At 48.4% G+C, this 23,975-nt stretch overlaps 1 protein-coding gene across 1 annotated transcript in view; it reads right to left on the reverse strand.

The window, feature by feature from the left end:
• ELMO3 (engulfment and cell motility 3) overlaps positions 1 to 23,975 on the reverse strand; it is a 431,301-nt gene that overhangs the window by 98,204 nt on the left and 309,122 nt on the right. Inside the window, exons 9-11 of the mRNA XM_063948699.1 lie at positions 13,617 to 13,695; positions 12,948 to 12,998; positions 11,463 to 11,585 (exon numbers count right to left, since the gene is read on the reverse strand). Of these exons, the coding sequence (XP_063804769.1) occupies positions 11,463 to 11,585; positions 12,948 to 12,998; positions 13,617 to 13,695 (253 nt within the window). The remainder of the gene's footprint in view (positions 1 to 11,462; positions 11,586 to 12,947; positions 12,999 to 13,616; positions 13,696 to 23,975) is intronic.

The raw sequence follows: 23,975 nt of genomic DNA on the forward strand, positions 1-23,975 counted from the left end.
CCCACACAGGATCACACGCAGGATTACACCCACACAAAATCAAATGCGGGGTCACACGCATGATTACACCCACACAGGATTTCACCTACACAGGGTCACATCCACACAGGATCACATGCCGGGTCACACGCAGGATTACACCCACACAGGATCACATGCGGGGTCAAACGCAGGATTACACCCACACAGGATCACATGCGTGATTACACCCACACGGGATCAAATGCAGGGTCACACGCAGGATTACACCCACACAGGATCACACGCAGGATTACACCCACGCAGGATCACACGCAGGATTACACCTATACAGGATCACATGCGGGGGTCACATGCAGGATTATACCCACACAGGATCACATGCAGGGTCAAACGCAGGATTACACCCACACAGGATCACATGCGTGATTACACCCACACTGGATCAAATGCGGGGTCACACGCAGGATTACACCCACACAGGATCACACGCAGGATTACACCCACACAGGATAACATGCAGGATTACACCCACACAGGATCACATGCGGGGTCACACGCAGGATTACACCAACACAGGATCACACGCAGGATTACACCCACACAGAATCACATGCGGGGTCAAACGCAGGATTACACCCACACAGGATCACATGCGAGGTCACACACAGGATCACATGCGTGATTACACCCACACGGGATCAAATGTGGGGTCACACGCAGGATTACACCCACACAGGATCACACGCAGGATTACACCCACACAGGATCACATGCGGGGGTCACATGCAGGATTACACCCACACAGGATCACATGCGGGGGTCACACGCAGGATTACACCCACACAGGATCACACGCAGGATTACACCCACACAGGATAACATGCAGGATTACACCCACACAGGATCACATGTGGGGGTCACATGCAGGATCACACCCACACAGGATCACATGCAGGATTACACCCACACAGGATCACATGCGGGGTCAAACGCAGGATTACACCCACACAGGATCACATGCAAGGTCACACACAGGATCACATGCAGGACTACACCCACACAGGATCAAATGCGGCGTCACACACAGGATTACACCCACACAGGATCACATGCAGGATTACACCCACACAGGATCACACCCACACAGGGTCACACGCAGGATCACACCCACACAGGATCAAATGCGGGGTCACACGCAGGATTACACCCACACAGGATCACATGTGGGGTCAAACGCAGGATTACACCCACACAGGATCACATGCGGGGGTCAAACGCAGGATTACACCCACACAGGATCACACCCACACAGGATCACATGTGGGGTCACACGCAGGATCACATCCACACAGGATCACATGCAGGACTACACCCACATAGGATCACATGCAGGGTCACACGCAGGATTACACCCACACAGAATCACATGCAGGATTACACCCACACCGGATCACATGTGGGGGTCACATGCAGGATTACACCCACACAGGATCCCATGCGGGGTCAAACGCAGGATTACACCCACACAGGATCACATGCGGGGTCATACGCAGGATCACACCCACACAGGATTACATGCAGGACTACACCCACCCAGGATCCTATGCGGGGTCAAACGCAGGATTACACCCACACAGGATCACACCCACACAGGATCACATGCGGGGTCATACGCAGGATCACACCCACACAGGATCAAATGCGTGGTCACACACAGGATTACACCCACACAGGATCACACAGAGGATTACACCCACACAGGATCACATGCAGGATTACACCCACACAGGATCACATGCGGGGTCAAACGCAGGACTACACCCACACAGGATCAAATGCGGCGTCACACGCAGGATTACACCCACACAGGATCACACGCAGGATTACACCCACACAGGATCACTTGCGGGGGACACACGCACGATAACACCCACACAGGATCACACCCACACAGGATCATACGCAGGACTACACCCACACAGGATCAAATGCGGGGTTACACGCAGGATTACACCCACACAGGATCACACACAGGATAACACCCACACAGGATCACACCCTGGGGCACACCCACACAGGATTACACCCACACAGGATCACATGCGGTGGTCAAATGCAGGATTACACCCACACAGGATCACATGCAAGATTACACCCACACAGGATCACATGCGGGGGTCACACGCGGATTACACCCACACAGGATCACTTCCTGGGTCACACCCACACAGGATCACACACAGGATCACATGCAGGACTACACCCACACAGAATCAACTGCGAGGTCACACGCAGGATTACACCCACACAGGATGACACGTGGGGGTCACACCCACACAGGATCACATGCGGGGTCACACACAGGATCACATGCAGGGTCACACCCACACAGGATCAAATGCGGGGTTACACGCAGGATTACACTCACACAGGATCACATGCGGTGTCACACACAGGATCACATGCAGGATTACACCCACACAGGATCACATGCAGGGTCACACCCACACAGGATCACATGCAGGACTTCACCCACACAGGATCAAATGCGGGGTTACACGCAGGATTACACCCACACAGGATCACATGCAGGGTCACACCCATACAGGATCACATGCAGGACTACACCCACACAGGATCAAATGCGGGGTTACACGCAGGATTACACACACACAGGATCACATGCAGGTTCACACCCACACAGGATCAAATGCGGGGTTACACGCAGGATTACACTCACACAGGATCACATGCGGTGTCACACACAGGATCACATGCAGGATTACACCCACACAGGATCACATGCAGGGTCACACCCACACAGGATCACATGCAGGACTACACCCACACAGGATCACATGCGGGGGACACACGCAGGATCACATGCAGGATTACACCCACACAGGATCACATGCAGGGTCACACCCACACAGGATCACATGCAGGACTACACCCACACAGGATCAAATGCAGGGTCACACGCAGGATTACACCCACACAGGATCACATGCAGGACTACACCCACACAGGATCAAATGCAGGGTCACACGCAGGATTACACCCACACAGGATCACACACGGGGCTCACTCCCACACAGGATCACATGCGGGGTCACACGCAGGATTACACCCACACAGGATCACACACGGGGCTCACTCCCACACAGGATCACATGCGGGGTCACACGCAGGATCACATGCAGGATCACATGCAGGATTACACCCACACAGGATCACATGCGGGGTCACACGCAGGATCACATGCAGGATTACACCCACACAGGATCACATGCAGGGTCACACCCACACAGGATCACATGCAGGACTACACCCACACAGGATCAAATGCGGGGTTACACGCAGGATTACACCCACACAGGATCACATGCAGGGTCACACCCACACAGGATCACATGCAGGACTACACCCACACAGGATCAAATGCGGGGTTACACGCAGGATTACACCCACACAGGATCACATGCAGGGTCACACCCATACAGGATCACATGCAGGACTACACCCACACAGGATCAAATGCGGGGTTACACGCAGGATTACACACACACAGGATCACATGCAGGGTCACACCCACACAGGATCAAATGCGGGGTTACACGCAGGATTACACTCACACAGGATCACATGCGGTGTCACACACAGGATCACATGCAGGATTACACCCACACAGGATCACATCCACACAGGATCACATGCAGGACTACACCCACACAGGATCACATGCGGGGGACACACGCAGGATCACATGCAGGATTACACCCACACAGGATCACATGCAGGGTCACACCCACACAGGATCACATGCAGGACTACACCCACACAGGATCAAATGCAGGGTCACACGCAGGATTACACCCACACAGGATCACATGCAGGACTACACCCACACAGGATCAAATGCAGGGTCACACGCAGGATTACACCCACACAGGATCACACACGGGGCTCACTCCCACACAGGATCACATGCGGGGTCACACGCAGGATCACATGCAGGATCACATGCAGGATTACACCCACACAGGATCACATGCGGGGTCACACGCAGGATCACATGCAGGATTACACCCACACAGGATCACATGCAGGGTCACACCCACACAGGATCACATGCAGGACTACACCCACACAGGATCAAATGCGGGGTTACACGCAGGATTACACCCACACAGGATCACATGCAGGGTCACACCCACACAGGATCACATGCAGGACTACACCCACACAGGATCAAATGCGGGGTTACACGCAGGATTACACACACACAGGATCACATGCAGGGTCACACCCACACAGGATCAAATGCGGGGTTACACGCAGGATTACACTCACACAGGATCACATGCGGTGTCACACACAGGATCACATGCAGGATTACACCCACACAGGATCACATCCACACAGGATCACATGCAGGACTACACCCACACAGGATCACATGCGGGGGACACACACAGGATCACATGCAGGATTACACCCACACAGGATCACATGCAGGGTCACACCCACACAGGATCACATGCAGGACTAAACCCACACAGGATCAAATGCAGGGTCACACGCAGGATTACACCCACACAGGATCACATGCAGGACTACACCCACACAGGATCAAATGCAGGGTCACACGCAGGATTACACCCACACAGGATCACACACGGGGCTCACTCCCACACAGGATCACATGCGGGGTCACACGCAGGATTACACCCACACAGGATCACACACGGGGCTCACTCCCACACAGGATCACATGCAGGATTACACCCACACAGGATCACATGCGGGGGACACACGCAGGATCACATGCAGGATTACACCCACACAGGATCACATGCAGGACTACACCCACACAGGATCACATGCGGGGGACACACGCAGGATCACATGCAGGATTACACCCACACAGGATCACATGCAGGGTCACACCCACACAGGATCACATGCAGGACTACACCCACACAGGATCACATGTGGGGGACACACGCAGGATCACATGCAGGATTACACCCACACAGGATCACATGCAGGGTCACACCCACACAGGATCACATGCAGGACTACACCCACACAGGATCAAATGCAGGGTCACACGCAGGACTACACCCACACAGGATCAAATGCAGGGTCACACGCAGGATTACACCCACACAGGATCACATGCAGGGTCACACGCAGGATTACACCCACACAGGATCACATGCAGGACTACACCCACACAGGATCAAATGCAGGGTAACACGCAGGATTACACCCACACAGGATCACACACGGGGCTCACTCCCACACAGGATCACATGCAGGATTACACCCACACAGAATCACACTGAGGGTCACAGGCAGGATTACAACCACACAGGATCACATGCGGAGTCACTGGCAAGATCACATGCAGGATTACACCCACACAGGATCACATGCGGGGTCACACACAGGGTCTCTCTATAGTCGAACTCTGCAGCTGCCATTGAGCATCTACCAATATATATATGTCTCCTGTAAGAGTTGCTGGAGACCCCCACACTTATAGCTGCAGCCCTTACCCCTGTATATGGGCACTATACACCTGTATTAGCAGCATCGCATCCATCCGGTGAGTCTCAGTCTCCCATGTTACCATGGCTGCAACCACATACTTACTCGGCTACTTACCTGCACATTTATAATCTTTCTCATACGTCCTAGAGGATGCTGGGGTCCACTTCATGACCATGGGGTATAGACGGTTCCGCAGGAGCCATGGGCACTCTTAAGACTTTTCAATGGGTGTGAACTGGCTCCTCCCTCTATGCCCCTCCTCCAGACCTCAGTTTTAGAAATGTGCCCAGGCAAACTGGATGCACTCTAGGGGAGCTCTACTGAGTTTCTCTGAAAGACTTTGTTATGTTTTTTTATTTTCAGGGAGATCTGCTGGCTACAGGCTCCCTGCTTCGTGGGACTGAGGGGGCAGAAGTAGGAACCAACTTCCTGAAGAGTTTCATGGCTCTGCTTCTGGCTGACAGGACACCATTAGCTCCTGAAGGGTTCTGAACGCTAGCCGTGTCTAGATGCTCACTCCCACAGCACGCCGTCACCCCCCTCACAGAGCCAGAAGGCAGGTGAGTAGAAGAAGACAGATCTTCTATCAAGTAAAGTGACTGCTGAGGTACGGCTCGGCTGGCGGGAGCGCAGCGCGCCATTGCTGCCCACAAACACAGGCACTGCAGGGTGCCGGGTGTGGGGGGGGGGGGGGGCGCCCTGGGCAGCAAAAACACCTCTATAAATTGGCAAACAGGGGGCATAAGATGCCGCTGGCACAGCCCTACCCCCGCCAGTATAAATATTATAAAAAATGACTGAGTGAAAAACGCGCCATTGCGGGGGCGGAGCTTCTTCCTCAGGCAGCCAGCACACTGCTCAGCGCCATTTCCTCTTTCTTCTCAGGCTGCAGAGACAACGCTGGTCCTTTCCTCCACTTCTGACTACAAGTATCGGGGTGTAAATAAAGGGGGGCACAAGCGTTTTTGGTGCATTACAAGTGTGAATTACTGTGTAAAAGCGCTGCTTGTCTGTGGGCATTCTGTGTTCACAGGCATTAGATACAGGCGCTGGGGTTGTGAACTGGCTGCTCCTAAACTGTGTCCCTCTGACAGATTTTACTGTGGGTCTGTCCCCTATAAGTCCCAGTGTGTCTGTGTGGGTGTTGTACACGTGTGTGACATGTCTGAGGCAGGGAGTTCCTCCCCGGAGGAAGCCATTTTAGGGACACAGAAGTGTAATGTGGTGGCGCTGCCGGCACACCAAGAGCCTGCATGGGTGAAAGAAATACGTGATAGTATGCATCATATCAATAGGAGATTAGATAAGTCTGAGTCTCATGCAGAATGCTGGAGAAAATTTGTGGAGGATGTGATTTTTCAGGGCTCTGTTCTTCCATCTGCAGGCGACCCCTCTGGGTCACATAAGAGACCATTTGCGAATATTGTGAATACTGATACCGACACGGACACTGATTCTTGTGTTGATGATAGTGACTCCAGAGAAATAGATCATAAATTGGCAAAATATATACAATATATGATTTTAGCTATAAGGTAGGTTTTGGAAGTCACGGAAGCCACTCCTGTACCTCAGGAGAAGGCGTATTTCTATAAAGAAAATAAATCCAAAGTCACGTTCCCTCCTTCCCACGAGCTTATTACTCTCTTTGAAGGGATGTGGGTGAATCCTGATAAGAAATTTCGTATTACCAAGAGAATTCAAATAGCTTATCCTTTCCCAGCAGAGGACAGGAAAAAATGGGAGTCCCCCCCTGTGTTAGACAGAGCTCTCTCCAGGTTGACAAAGAAGGTAATTCTCCCTGCACCTGGTATGGCTACGCTGAAGGAGCCGGCAGACCGAAAGATGGAAACTACATTAAAATCCATTTATGTTGCCAATGGTACGCTGCTCAGGCCCACTATTGCATGCGCGTGGGTGAGTCGCGCTATTGAAAAATGGTCGGAAAGTGTGTCATCAGAAATTGACACGATTGATAAAGATGAGATACTGCTTAAGTTAGGGAATATCAAAGACGCTGCTGCATACATGCTAGAAGCAATGAAAGATATTGGACTCGAGTTCACAAGCCGCTACCATGGCAGTATCGGCTCGGCGGGCGTTGTGGATTCACCAGTGGAACGCGGATGCAGATTCCAAAAGAAACATGGAGGCTGTCCCATATAAAGGTGAGGCCTTATTTGACGAGGGACTGGATGCGTTAGTCTCAGCGGCTACCGCAGGTAAGTCAACATTTTTGCCCTCTGCGCCTGCACCGGCAAAAAAGACATATCACCCACACATGCAGTCCTTTCGGCCCAATAAATACAAAAAAGCGAGAGGTTCCCCCTTCTTTGCAGGTAGGGGAAGGGGAAAGAAGTCCACAGCTGCTTCAAGTTCCCAGGAGCAGAAGTCTACCCCTACTTCTGCCAAATCTTCAGCATGACGCTGGGGCTCCCTTGCGGGAGGCCGCTCGGGTGGGGGCACGTCTCAAAATGTTCAGCCAAGGTTGGATTCTGTCTGGCCTGGATCCCTGGGTGTTACAAATCGTATCCCAGGGATACAAGCTGGAGTTTTCAAGACGTTCCCCCATGCTGATTTTTCAAATTGACCTTGCCAGCTTCTCCTCCAGACAGAGAAGCAGTAACAGCGGCAATCCAAAAATTATGTCAGGATCAGGTCATAGTCCTGGTACCTGTGTCACAACAAGGGACGGGTTTTATTCAAGCCTTTTTGTGGCTCGGTCAGACCAATCCTAAACCTGAAAAATCTGAATTTCTACTTGAAACGTTTCAAGTTCAAGATGGAATCACTAAGAGACGTGATTTCCAGTCTGGAGGAGGGGGACTACATGGTGTCTGTAGACATAAAGGATGCTTACCTGCATGTTCCCATTTACCCTCCTCACCAGGCCTATCTGAGATTCGCAGTTCAGGACTGCCATTACCAATTACAGACGTTACCTTTCAGTCTCTCCACGGCGCCGAGGGTATTCACCAAGGTGATGGCAGAAATGATGGTTCTCCTGCGTCAAAAAGGAGTCAATATAATTCCTTATCTGGACGATCTCCTGATAAAGGCGAGATCCAGGGAGCAGTTGTTACAAAACATCACAATCTCCCTGTCGATACTCCAACAACACGGTTGGATCATAAAGGAAATGGAAATCCAGAAAATGGTAAAACAGTTGAAGCCATCCAGGGTATCGATCCATCAGTGGATTCTGTTGTTGGGGAAGATGGTGGCGGCCTACGAGGCCATACAGTTTGGCAGGTTCCATGCCAGAGTATTCCAGTGGGACCTGTTGGACAAGTGGTCGGGTTCACACCTACACATGCACCAAAAGATAATCCTGTCGACAAAAGCCAGGATTTCGCTCCTGTGGTGGCTACACCGCTCTCAGCTACTAGAGGGACGCAGGTTCGGGATTCAGGACTTGCTCCTGGTAACCACGGATGCAAGTCTCTGAGGCTGGGGAGCTGTCACCCAAGGAGTAAACTTCCAAGGACGATGGTCAAGTCAGGAAGCCTGCCTTCACATAAACGTGCTGGAACTGAGAGCCATTTACAGCGGCCTTCTACAAGCGGTACATCTTCTTCAAGATCATCCTGTACAGATCCAGTCGGACAATGTAACAGCAGTCGCGTACATAAACAGGCAGGGCGAAACGAAAAGCAGAGCAGCAATGGCAGAGGTGATGAAGATCCTCCTCTGGGCAGAAAGACATCTAAAAGCTCTGTCGGCAATATTCATTCCGGGAGTAGACAACTGTGAAGCAGACTTCCTCAGCAGACACGATCTCCATCCATGAGAGTGGGGCCTCCACCAAGAAGTCTTCGCAGAGGTGACAAGTCTTTGGGGAGTTCCTCAAGTAGACATGATGGCATCTCGTCTCAACAAGAAGCTTCAGAGATACTGTTCCAGGTCGAGAGACCCTCAAGCGATAGCGGTGGATGCGCTGGTGGCCCAGTGGGTTTTCCCGTCGGTGTATGTCTTCCCTCCACTTCCGCTGATCCCAAAAGTGCTCAGGATCATAAGAAGAACAAGAGTTCAAGCAATCTTCATTGCCCCAGACTGGCCAAGGAGGGCTTGATACCCAGATCTTCAGGAGTTGCACCTGGAAATCCTTACCCTCTTCCTCTTTGCGAGGACCTGCTACAGCAGGGGCCGTGCGTGTATCAAGACTAACCGCAGCTACGTTTGACGGCATGGCTGTTGAGTGCTGGGTCCTAGCCCGAAAGGGTATTCCCAAAGAAGTAATCCCCACTCTTATTCAGGCCAGGAAGGGAGTAACGTTGAAACATAACCACCGTATTTGGAGAAAGTATGTGTCTTGGTGTGAATCCAAGAAGGCTCCTATGGAAAAGTTTCACTTGGGACGTTTTCTCCATTTTCTACAGGCTGGTGTGGAGGCAGGCCTCAGATTGGGATCAATCAAGGTCCAGATTTCGGCCTTGTTGGTGTTCTTCCAGAAACAATTGGCCTCTCTTCCAGAGGTTCAGACCTTCGTGAAAGGGGTTCTGCACATCCAGCCTCCATTTATGCCTCCGGTGGCACCGTGGGACCTTAATGTGGTGTTGCAGTTCCTCCAATTGGACTGGTTTGAGCCTCTACAGGAGATAGAGTTGAAGTTTCTCACTTGGAAAGTGGTGATGCTTTTGGCATTGGCATCCGCACGGCGGGTGTCTGAATTGGGGGCCTTGTCTCACAAGAGCCCTCACCTAATCTTCCATGAAGATAGGGCGGAGTTGCGAACTCGTCAACATTTTCTTCCAAAGGTGGTTTCTTCCTTCCACATAAACCAGCCTATTGTGGTGCCAGTAATTACTGACACGTTCACCGAGTCAAAGTCTCTAGATGTGGTTAGGGCTTTGAAAATCTATGTTGCTAGAACAACTCGTATACGGAAAACAGAGTCGTTGTTTGTCCTGTATGCTCCCAATAAAATTGGGTGTCCTGCTTCCAAGCAGACTATTGCGCGTTGTATCAGAAGTACGATTCAGCACGCTCATACTACGGCTGGATTGCCGTTACCAACGTCAGTGAAGGCTCATTCCACTAGGAAGGTGGGCTCATCCTGGGCGGCTGCCCGGGGGGGTCTCAGCATTACAACTCTGCCGAGCAGCTACTTGGTTGGGGTCAAACACATTTGCAAAATTCTACAAGTTTGACACCTTGGCGGATGAAGAGCTCAAGTTCGGTCAATCGGTGCTGCAGGGTCATCCGCACTCTCCCGCCCGTACTGGAGCTTTAGTATAAACCCCATGGTCATGAAGTGGACCCCAGCATCCTCTAGGACGTATGAGAAAACAGGATTTTAATACCTACCGGTAAATCCTTTTCTCCTAGTCAGTAGAGGATGCTGGGTGCCCGTCCCAGTGCGTACTTTACCTGCAGTTTAGTTATTACTGTTACACAAGTTGTTATTTTCGTTCAGCATGTTACTGCGATTGGTTCATGCCTGTTGGCATGTGTTATGTTGAATGCCATGTTGTGCGGCATGGTTGAGGTGTGAGCTGGTATGTATCTCACCGTTAAATTATAAGTAAATCCTTTCCTCGAAATGTCCGTCTCCCTGGGCACAGTTCCTATAACTTAGGTCTGGAGGAGGGGCATAGAAGGAGGAGCCAGTTCACACCCATTGAAAAGCCTTAAGAGTGCCCATGGCTCCTGCGGAACCGTCTATACCCCATGGTCATGAAGTGGACCCCAGCATCCTCTACGGACTAGGAGAAAAGGACTTAAAATCCTGTTCTCCTCATGGTGTTTAGAGTTTCTGAGAATCATTTATCACATTCCTCCCATTTTACTTGGAAAGTGTGTGTGTGTGTGTGTGTGTGTGTGTGTGTGTGTTAAATATCCATGACACCCCCCCCCCCCCAAAAAAAAAAAAAAAATGTCCAGGAGAGTAGGCACATATACTTTAATAAAATATTACTTACAACATCATTAGGATCCATTGTGGTCTTCATCTGGTCTTCTAGTAGGCCCAGGCTGAGACACTGCAGTGCATACAGGTAATGGCTCATCTCATCTCCTAGTACTGGCCAGCCATGGATAATGTGCTGTAACAAACAAACAGCCACGGGTAACGTACTGTAACAAGCCAGCAGCCACGGGTAACGTACTGTAACAAGCAAACAGCTGCATGTAACGTACTGTAACATGCAAACAGACGCAGATAACATACTGTAACAAGCCATCAGCCACAGGTAACGTACTGTAACAGGCCAGCAGCCACAGGTAACGTACTGTAACAAGCCAACAGCCACAGGTAACGTACTGTACCAAGCCAACAGCCACAGGTAACGTACCGTACCAAGCCAACAGCCACAGGTAACGTACTGTAACAAGCCAACAGCCACGGGCAACGTACTGTAACAAGCCAACAGCCACGGGCAACGTACTGTAACAAGCCAACAGCCACAGGTAACATACTGTAACAAGCCAACAGCCACAGGTAACGTACTGTAACAAGCCAACAGACACAGGTAACGTACTGTAACAAGCCAACAGCCACAGGTAACGTACTGTAACAAGCCAACAGCCACAGGTAATGTACTGTAACAAGCCAACAGCCACAGGTAACGTACTGAACAAGCCAACAGCCGCAGGTAATGTACTGTAACAAGCCAACAGCCACATGTAACGTACTGTAACAAGCCAACAGCCACAGGCAACGTACTGTATCAAGCCAACAGCCGCAGGTAACGTACTGTAACAAGCCAACAGCCGCAGGTAACGTACTGTAACAAGCCAACAGCCACAGGTAACGTACTGTAACAAGCCAACAGCCACATGTAACGTACTGTAACAAGCCAACAGCCACAGGCAACGTACTGTATCAAGCCAACAGCCGCAGGTAACGTACTGTAACAAGCCAACAGCCACAGGTAACGTACTGTAACAAGCCAACAGCCACATGTAACGTACTGTAACAAGCCAACAGCCACAGGTAATGTACTGTAACAAGCCAACAGCCGCAGGTAATGTACTGTAACAAGCCAACAGCCACATGTAACGTACTGTAACAAGCCAACAGCCACAGGCAACGTACTGTATCAAGCCAACAGCCGCAGGTAACGTACTGTAACAAGCCAACAGCCGCAGGTAACGTACTGTAACAAGCCAACAGTCACAGGTAACGTACTGTAACAAGCCAACAGTCACAGGTAATGTATTGTAACAAGCCAACAGCCACAGGTAACGTACTGTAACAAGCCAACAGCCACGGGTAATGTACTGTAACAAACCAACAGCCACAGGTAACGTACTGTAACAAGCCAACAGCCACAGGTAACGTACTGTACCAAGCAAACAGCCACAGGTAACGTACTGTAACAAGCAAACAGAAATGAGTAATGTGCTTTAATTATAAAAATGCAATCTTATAATTTATTACAGACAAATGTCTTTACATCCCTGACCTTATGGATAAACTGCCTCAAATTTTTCTTCCACAGATAATCCAGCATCTCCTAATAAAAGAAACACAGTCAGTCCCTCTGGCATGTAAACTAATCAGTTACAGAGGAGCTTAACATGATGTTTCCCTCACCCTCCCGCACAGAGTACACATGCATACCTCCCAACTGTCCCGAATACTGCGTGACAGTCCCACGGGTCACAGTGTTCCGCGGGCAGGGCGGCAGATTGAGAGAACCAGTGATCACCGATCAGCTGTGTTTTAAGAGAGGAGGGTGTAGCGTGTGCAGTGGGGGGCCCCCGGACTCAGGGGCCCGTGTGCACCGCACACACTGCACCCATTATAGAAACGCCAGTGTCACCGATGCTCTGCAAAGCAGCCTGTGATCGCTGAACAGATGCCATGCAGGGAGGGATAGCCAGGGCTGCCCAGCAGCTCAGGGAGCGCTAGGCACATCCCCAAAGTGATGAAACCGTAGGTTGCGGTGCTAGGTCACACACCTCCAACCGAGGTTCTGCCCACTCCTGAGGTCACATCCCCTTTTCATCTGCAGCCGCACCGAAGGCGCAGCAGGCCCAAGATTAGCGGCAACAAAAGTTGGGAGGTATGCTACAGTGGGATGTAACCCAATACTTATATTGTGCCATTGTGTAGTATCATGACCTCTCACCGCTCGCTCTCTGCCTCCCACTTTCTGCAGCAAGGCCACAAGAAGCGCCATCACTTTGATCTGCATCGCCTGGTTTGGCCTGCAAAAAACATATGAGAAATCAGTTACATGAACTCTTTAGATCTTAGAGGCACATAGATCTCATCACTGTTGTTGTTTTTTCTTATGCAAAGCAGCCGTGCCTGTTACAAGGGATAAAAGGAAAACTGTGTACTGTGCCTGGTACAAGGGATAAAAGGAAACTGTGTACTGTGCCTGGTACAAGGGATAAAAGGAAACTGTGTACTGTGCCTGGTACAAGGGATAAAAGGAAACTGTGTACTGTGCCTGGTACAAGGGATAAAAGGAAACTGTGTACTGTGCCTGGTACAAGGGATAAAAGAAAACTGTGTACTGTGCCTGGTACAAGGGATAAAAGGAAACTGTGTACTGTGCCTGGTACAAGGGATAAAAGGAAACTGTGTACTGTGCCTGGTACAAGGAAAACTGTGTACTGTGCCTGTTACAAGGGATAAAAGGAAACTGTGTACTGTGCCTGGTACAAGGGATAAAAGGAAACTGTGTACTGTGCCCGGTACAAGGGATAAAAGGAAACTGTGTACTGTGCCTGGTACAAGGGATAAAAGGAAACTGTGTACTGTGCCTGGTACAAGGGATAAAAGGAAACTGTGTACTGTGCCTGGTACAAGGGATAAAAGGAAACTGTGTACTGTGCCTGGTACAAGGGATAAAAGGAAACTGTGTACTGTGCCTGGTACAAGGGATAAAAGGAAACTGTGTACTGTGCCTGGTACAAGGGATAAAAGGAAACTGTGTACTGTGCCTGGTACAAGGGATAAAAGGAAACTGTGTACTGTGCCTGGTACAAGGGATAAAAGGAAACTGTGTACTGTGCCTGGTACAAGGGATAAAAGGAAACTGTGTACTGTGCCTGGTACAAGGGATAAAAGAAAACTGTGTACTGTGCCTGGTACAAGGGATAAAAGGAAACTGTGTACTGTGCCTGGTACAAGGGATAAAAGGAAACTGTGTACTGTGCCTGGTACAAGGAAAACTGTGTACTGTGCCTGTTACAAGGGATAAAAGGAAACTGTGTACTGTGCCTGGTACAAGGGATAAAAGGAAACTGTGTACTGTGCCCGGTACAAGGGATAAAAGGAAACTGTGTACTGTGCCTGGTACAAGGGATACAAGGAAACTGTGTACTGTGCCTGGTACAAGGAATAAAAGGAAACTGTGTACTGTGCCTGGTAGAAGGGATAAAAGGAAACTGTGTACTGTGCCTGGTACAAGGGATAAAAGGAAACTGTGTACTGTGCCTGTTACAAGGGATAAAAGGAAACTGTGTACTGTGCCTGTTACAAGGGATAAAAGGAAACTGTGTACTGTGCCTGGTAGAAGGGATAAAAGGAAACTGTGTACTGTGCCTGTTACAAGGGATAAAAGAAAACTGTGTACTGTGCCTGTTACAAGGGATAAAAGGAAACTGTGTACTGTGCCTGTTACAAGGGATAAAAGGAAACTGTGTACTGTGCCTGGTACAAGGGATAAAAGGAAACTGTGTACTGTGCCTGGTAGAAGGGATAAAAGGAAACTGTGTACTGTGCCTGGTACAAGGGATAAAAGGAAACTGTGTACTGTGCCTGGTAGAAGGGATAAAAGGAAACTGTGTACTGTGCCTGTTACAAGGGATAAAAGAAAACTGTGTACTGTGCCTGTTACAAGGGATAAAAGGAAACTGTGTACTGTGTCTGGTACAAGGGATAAAAGGAAACTGTGTACTGTGCCTGGTACAAGGGATAAAAGGAAACTGTGTACTGTGCCTGGTACACGGGATAAAAGGAAACTGTGTACTGTGCCTGGTACAAGGAAAACTGTGTACTGTGCCTGTTACAAGGGATAAAAGGAAACTGTGTACTGTGCCTGGTACAAGGGATAAAAGGAAACTGTATACTGTGCCTGTTACAAGGGATAAAAGAAAACTGTGTACTGTGCCTGGTACAAGGGATAAAAGGAAACTGTACTGTGCCTGGTACACGGGATAAAAGGAAACTGTGTACTGTGCCTGGTACAAGGAAAACTGTGTACTGTGCCTGTTACAAGGGATAAAAGGAAACTGTGTACTGTGCCTGGTACAAGGGATAAAAGGAAACTGTGTACTGTGCCTGGTACAAGGAAAACTGTGTACTGTGCCTGTTACACGGGATAAAAGGAAACTGTGTACTGTGCCTGGTACAAGGAAAACTGTGTACTGTGCCTGGTACAAGGAAAACTGTGTACTGTGCCTGGTACAAGGGATAAAAGGAAACTGTGTACTGTGCCTGGTACAAGGAAAACTGTGTACTGTGCCTGTTACACGGGATAAAAGGAAACTGTGTACTGTGCCTGGTACAAGGAAAACTGTGTACTGTGCCTGGTACAAGGAAAACTGTGTACTGTGCCTGGTACAAGGGATAAAAGGAAACTGTGTACTGTGCCTGGTACAAGGGATACAAGGAAAACTGTGTACTGTGCCTGGTACAAGGAAAATTGTGTACTGTGCCTGGTACAAGGAAAACTGTGTACTGTGCCTGGTACAAGGAAAACTGTGTACTGTGCCTGGTACAAGGAAAACTGTGTACTGTGCCTGGTACAAGGGATAAAAGGAAACTGTGTACTGTGCCTGGTACAAGGAAAACTGCGTACTGTGCCTGGTACAAGGGATAAAAGGAAACTGTGTACTGTGCCTGGTACAAGGAAAACTGTGTACTGTGCCTGGTACAAGGAAAACTGTGTACTGTGCCTGGTACAAGGAAAACTGTGTACTGTGCCTGGTACAAGGAAAATTGTGTACTGTGCCTGGTACAAGGAAAACTGTGTACTGTGCCTGGTACAAGGAAAACTGTGTACTGTGCCTGGTACAAGGAAAATTGTGTACTGTGCCTGGTACAAGGGATACAAGGAAAATGTGTACTGTGCCTGGTACAAGGGATACAAGGAAAACTGTGTACTGTGCCTGGTACAAGGAAAACTGTGTACTGTGCCTGGTACAAGGAAAACTGTGTACTGTGCCTGGTTCAAGGGATAAAAGGAAACTGTGTACTGTGCCTGGTACAAGGAAAACTGTGTACTGTGCCTGGTACAAGGGATACAAGGAAAACTGTGTACTGTGCCTGGTACAAGGGATAAAAGGAAACTGTGTACTGTGCCTGGTACAAGGGATACACGGAAACTGTGTACTGTGTCTGGTACAAGGAAAACTGTGTACTGTGCCTGGTACAAGGAAAACTGTGTACTGTGCCTGGTACAAGGAAAACTGTGTACTGTGCCTGGTACAAGGAAAACTGTGTACTGTGCCTGGTACAAGGAAAACTGTGTACTGTGCCTGGTACAAGGAAAACTGTGTACTGTGCCTGGTACAAGGAAAACTGTGTACTGTGCCTGGTACAAGGAAAACTGTGTACTGTGCCTGGTACAAGGGATACAAGGAATACTATGTACTGTGCCTGGTACGAGGGATACTAGGAAACTGTGTACTGTGCCTGGTACAAGGAAAATTGTGTACTGTGCCTGGTACAAGGGATAAAAGGAAACTGTGTACTGTGCCTGGTACAAGGGATACAAGGAAACTGTGTACTGTGTCTGGTACAAGGAAAACTGTGTACTGTGCCTGGTACAAGGAAAACTGTGTACTGTGCCTGGTACAAGGAAAACTGTGTACTGTGTCTGGTACAAGGAAAACTGTGTACTGTGCCTGGTACAAGGAAAACTGTGTACTGTGCCTGGTACAAGGAAAACTGTGTACTGTGCCTGGTACAAGGGATACAAGGAAAACTGTGTACTGTGCCTGGTACAAGGGATACAAGGAAAACTGTGTACTGTGCCTGGTACGAGGAAAACTGTGTACTGTGCCTGGTACAAGGAAAACTGTGTACTGTGCCTGGTACAAGGAAAATTGTGTACTGTGCCTGGTACAAGGGATACAAGGAAAACTGTGTACTGTGCCTGGTACAAGGAAAACTGTGTACTGTGCCTGGTAGAAGGAAAACTGTGTACTGTGCCTGGTACAAGGAAAACTGTGTACTGTGCCTGGTACAAGGAAAACTGTGTACTGTGCCTGGTACAAGGGATACAAGGAATACTATGTACTGTGCCTGGTACGAGGGATACTAGGAAACTGTGTACTGTGCCTGGTACAAGGGATACTAGGAAAACTGTGTACTGTGCCTGGTACAAGGTATACTAGGAAAACTGTGTACTGTGTCTGGTATGAGGGATACAAGGAATAATATGTACTGTGCCTGGTACAAGGAAAACTGTGTACTGTGCCTGGTACAAGGGATACTAGGAAAACTGTGTACTGTGCCTGGTACAAGGTATACTAGGAAAACTGTGTACTGTGTCTGGTACGAGGGATACAAGGAAAACTGTGTACTGTGCCTGCTACGAGGGATAAAAGGAAAACTGTGTACTGTGCCTGCTACGAGGGATACAAGGAAAACTGTGTACTGTGCCTGGTACGAGGGATAAAAGGAAAACTGTGTACTGTGCTTGGTACAAGGAATACAAGGAAAACTGTGTACTGCGCCTGGTACAAGGGATACAAGGAAAACTGTGTACTGTGCCTGGTACGAGGGATAAAATGAAAACTGTACTGTGCCTGCTATGAGGGATACAAGGAAAACTGTGTACTGTGCCTGGTACAAGGGATACAAGGAAAACTGTGTACTGTGCCTGGTACAAGGGATACAAGGAAAACTGTGTACTGTGCCTGGTACGAGGGATAAAATGAAAACTGTACTGTGCCTGCTATGAGGGATACAAGGAAAACTGTGTACTGCGCCTGGTACAAGGGATACAAGGAAAAATGTGTACTGTGCCTGGTACGAGGGATAAAATGAAAACTGTACTGTGCCTGCTATGAGGGATACAAGGAAAACTGTGTACTGTGCCTGGTACAAGGAAAATTGTGTACTGTGCCTGGTACAAGGGATACAAGGAAAACTGTGTACTGTGCCTGGTACAAGGAAAACTGTGTACTGTGCCTGGTACAAGGGATACAAGGAAAACTGTGTACTGTGCCTGGTACGAGGGATACTAGGAAACTGTGTACTGTGCCTGGTACAAGGGATACTAGGAAAACTGTGTACTGTGCCTGGTACAAGGTATACTAGGAAAACTGTGTACTGTGTCTGGTACGAGGGATACAAGGAAAACTGTGTACTGTGCCTGGTACGAGGGATAAAAGGAAACTGTGTACTGTGCCTGGTACAAGGAAAACTGTGTACTGTGCCTGGTACAAGGAAAACTGTGTACTGTGCCTGGCACAAGGAAAACTGTGTACTGTGCCTGGTACAAGGGATAAAAGGAAACTGTGTACTGTGCCTGGTACAAGGGATAAAAGGAAACTGTGTACTGTGCCTGGTACAAGGAAAACTGTGTACTGTGCCTGGTACAAGGAAAACTGTGTACTGTGCCTGGTACAAGGGATACAAGGAAAACTGTGAACTGTGCCTGCTACGAGGGATACAAGGAATAATATGTACTGTGCCTGGTACAAGGAAAACTGTGTACTGTGCCTGGTACAAGGTATACTAGGAAAACTGTGTACTGTGCCTGGTACGAGGGATACTAGGAAACGGTGTACTGTGCCTGGTACAAGGTATACTAGGAAAACTGTGTACTGTGCCTGGTACAAGGTATACTAGGAAAACTGTGTACTGTGCCTGGTACAAGGGATACTAGGAAAACTGTGTACTGTGCCTGGTACAAGGGATACAAGGAAAACTGTGTACTGTGTCTGGTACGAGGGATACAAGGAAAACTGTGTACTGTGCCTGGTACGAGGGATAAAAGGAAAACTGTGTACTGTGCCTGCTACGAGGGATACAAGGAAAACTGTGTACTGTGCCTGGTACAAGGGATACAAGGAAAACTGTGTACTGTGTCTGGTACGAGGGATACAAGGAAAACTGTGTACTGTGCCTGGTACGAGGGATAAAAGGAAAACTGTGTACTGTGCCTGCTACGAGGGATACAAGGAAAACTGTGTACTGTGCCTGGTACGAGGGATACTAGGAAAACTGTGTACTGTGTCTGGTACGAGGGATACAAGGAAAACTGTGTACTGTGCCTGGTACGAGGGATACAAGGAAAACTGTGTACTGTGCCTGGTACAAGGGATAAAAGGAAAACTGTGTACTGCGCCTGGTACAAGGGATACAAGGAAAACTGTGTACTGCGCCTGGTACAAGGGATAAAAGGAAAACTGTGTACTGCGCCTGGTACGAGGGATACAAGGAAAACTGTGTACTGTGCCTGGTACAAGGGATAAAAGGAAAACTGTGTACTGTGCCTGGTACAAGGGAAAACTGTGTACTGTGCCTGGTACGAGGGATAAAAGGAAAACTGTGTCCTGTGCCTGGTACGAGGGATAAAAGGAAAACTGTGTCCTGTGCCTGGTACAAGGGATAAAAGGAAACTGTATACTGTGCCTGGTACAAGGAAAACTGTGTACTGTGCCTGGTACAAGGAAAACTGTGTACTGTGTCTGGTACAAGGAAAACTGTGTACTGTGCCTGGTACAAGGGATACAAGGAAAACTGTGTACTGTGCCTGGTAGAAGGAAAACTGTGTACTGTGCCTGGTACAAGGGATACAAGGAAAACTGTGTACTGTGCCTGGTACAAGGGATACAAGGAAAACTGTGTACTGTGCCTGGTACAAGGAAAACTGTGTACTGTGCCTGGTACAAGGGATACTAGGAAAACTGTGTACTGTGCCTGGTACGAGGGGTAAAAGGAAAACTGTGTACTGTGCCTGGTACGAGGGATACAAGGAATACTGTGTACTGTGCCTGGTACGAGGGATAAAAGGAAAACTGTGTACTGTGCCTGGTACGAGGGATAAAAGGAAAACTGTGTACTGTGCCTAGTACAAGGGATACAAGGAAAACTGTGTACTGTGCCTGGTACAAGGTATACTAGGAATACTATGTACTGTGCCTGGTACGAGGGATACAAGGAACACTGTGTACTGTGCCTGGTACGAGGGATACAAGGAAAACTGTGTACTGTGCCTGGTACAAGGGATAAAAGGAAACTGGGTACTGTGCCTGGTACGAGGGATACAAGGAAAACTGTGTACTGTGCCTGGTACGAGGGATACAAGGAAAACTGTGTACTGTGCCTGGTACAAGGTATACTAGGAATACTATGTACTGTGCCTGGTACGAGGGATACAAGGAAAACTGTGTACTGTGTCTGGTACGAGGGATACAAGGAAAACTGTGTACTGTGCCTGGTACGAGGGATAAAAGGAAAACTGTGTACTGTGCCTGCTACGAGGGATACAAGGAAAACTGTGTACTGTGCCTGGTACGAGGGATACTAGGAAAACTGTGTACTGTGCCTGGTACAAGGGGTAAAAGGAAACTGTGTACTGTGCCTGGTACGAGGGATACAAGGAAAACTGTGTACTGTGCCTGGTACAAGGTATACTAGGAATACTATGTACTGTGCCTGGTACAAGGGATAAAAGGAAACTGTGTACTGTGCCTGGTACGAGGGATACAAGGAAAACTGTGTACTGTGCCTGGTACAAGGGATACAAGGAAAACTGTGTACTGTGCCTGGTACAAGGGATACAAGGAAAACTGTGTACTGTGCCTGGTACAAGGGATAAAAGGAAACTGTGTACTGTGCCTGGTACAAGGGGATACAAGGAAAACTGTGTACTGTGCCTGGTACGAGGGATACTAGGAAAACTGTGTACTGTGCCTGGTACAAGGGGATACAAGGAAAACTGTGTACTGTGCCTGGTACGAGGGATACTAGGAAAACTGTGTACTGTGCCTGGTACGAGGGGTAAAAGGAAAACTGTGTACTGTGCCTGGTACGAGGGATACAAGGAATACTGTGTACTGTGCCTGGTACGAGGGATACTAGGAAAACTGTGTACTGTGCCTGGTACGAGGGATAAAAGGAAAACTGTGTACTGTGCCTGGTACAAGGAAAACTGTGTACTGTGCCTGGTACAAGGGATACAAGGAAAACTGTGTACTGTGCCTGGTACGAGGGATAAAAGGAAAACTGTGTACTGTAAGGAAGTGACGTTTCCTCTAACCAGGGTAACTAGAACTTTATGGGCTCCATAGCAACATTATCAAGTGCCCCAATGCTGCTAGAGAAACACTTCACAGCAGCTGTTCATTTTATGCCCCATAGTAGTGCCCTAGCTTACTATGCCACACAGTGCCCCCAGTGTAACATTTCACACAGGGCTGGATTAAGGGAGGGGCGACAGGGGTGGTCTTCCCAGGGACCCCACTCTTTGCATAAGTGAAATTACAATGCAATGCACTCATGACTCCAGTAAATATTTAAAATACAACAGTGTTAAAAATGTAAACTAACAATTACAGACGGACGAAACTGTTCCGCAACCTGCTGGTACGGCATCCGAGACACTTGGAACATTTCTTGGAGGGCAAATAAGAGAAAAGCGAGTAACATGGATGATTAGGATCAGAGATGATCTTATTAGCCTTTGCTATACTTTTCCTAGCAAAAAACGTCATCCCTCTTAGACAGAGATGGGCCGATAAATTTCTCAGCAGCTTTAATGATTCGGTCTAAAGAGCCACGGTTGGAACACTTTTTTTGAATGGTTAAAATATTCTCCATAAAGTGCTGCGGGATATGCGTGCGCTATATAAATATCTGGTAATAAGTAAAATAAATACTTGGAATTCCCGTACCACGCCGTAATAGCATAAGTCAAAAGACTCTAAATTACACAGCAGTAGAAATTCACAAGCGCAGTCTTTGGCAAACCTGCGACTCGAAGTCTTCGCAAGAAAAGGCTTTTCTGAGTCTTCCCAACCACAGCAGAAATGTGAGAAGACCACGATAACGATAAGTCCTCAGTAAAAATAATTCCTAAGAACCAGCTCTACCTCCTCGCTGCTCAAAAACAACGTCCGTGGGGCAGTTTTCCTAGATCTTCTGAAGTCTAGAACCACCTCCTTAGTTTTATTGCTATTTAAAAACAAATCATTCTACCCTCACTTCACCTCACCCCTATAACTGTCCTCCTCACCCTTACTAGTCATATTTACTATCGCAATCAGAAGTATATAATGAATATAAAAATGGGCTTAAGACAGACCCCTGAGGGACACCTGCTTTTAGTATAAGTTCAGATGAGCGTAGTACCCATCCTGACTGACTGTGGACAGTCAGACAGAAAATCTAACAACCAATTACACATGGGCACACCATAACCGGTCTCTCAAAGTTTAGCCATTAGCAAGCTGAACTGTAATCCACAAACAGCATATGAATCTCTATTCTCTAAATGACAACGGACCTTATGAAGAACCAGAAGAGCAGTATTCCTGGTGGATCTATTTGACCTATATGCAAACTGGTGACAATCAAAACCCACTGATAACACTCAGAAGGTATCCTAAAACCGCTCTTTCAAAAACTTCATGACTAATGATGTAGATCAATGGGGTGACAGTCATTTACCGGTTACTACTGCAGATTTAGGGACAATTGTATGCGGAATGATACACTGAGCTAGTGAGAAGGTACAAATCTTAGTAAAAATACCTGTTAGCTGGTCATCACATACACGTAAGACTCTACCCGAAATACAGTCTAGACGTGGGGCCATCCTAGCATCAGTTATACGTAAGCAAAGCTTAACCTCAGACGCAGATAAATTCAATGCGCTGTCTAATGTGAGATCACATATATTCACTGCAGGGATCAAGTTAGCCTCATGACACCTGGCATAAAATGTATTAAACTCATCTGCAGAAGGGTCCTCTGTCTTATAAGTACAGGAATTAGAGCTTTTATGATCAGTTATGTCCTTAATCCCTCACCACAATGCCCTCGCATCACCAGATTCCCTAGTGACTCAATTTAATGTGAATAAGCCTCTTTAGCCGATAGAATACCCTTCTTCAAATTTGAACGGGTAATTTTATATGCTACACTATTTTTAGACCTAAATGCTCTATCCCTAGATCTCGACAGGGAACGGACCTCGTTGTTCATCTATCGCTTCTCATTAGGAAATAAATACATTTCCCTTTTCCTAGTAAAGTTCCGTACTGACGGGGAGATTTCCACAGAGATGTGTGCTGAGCGGTCTAGCACAGACCGCTCGTCGCGCTGTGCTGAGAGGGGGGAGCGACATGTGCTGAGCGAGGGGGGGTCCGCTCATTTCACCCCGCGGTGAAATAAGCGACCTGCTAGATTGTGCCTGCATGCAGGGCCGGTGCTAGGGTGTTCGGCTCCCTCCTGCAAACTATCAATTTTGCGCCTTTCTACAAATACAAATGTGACCGATCTCATCCTCAGAGCT

The sequence above is a fragment of the Pseudophryne corroboree genome (genome assembly GCF_028390025.1).
Source record: "Pseudophryne corroboree isolate aPseCor3 chromosome 11 unlocalized genomic scaffold, aPseCor3.hap2 SUPER_11_unloc_5, whole genome shotgun sequence".
Lineage (NCBI taxonomy): Eukaryota > Metazoa > Chordata > Amphibia > Anura > Myobatrachidae > Pseudophryne > Pseudophryne corroboree.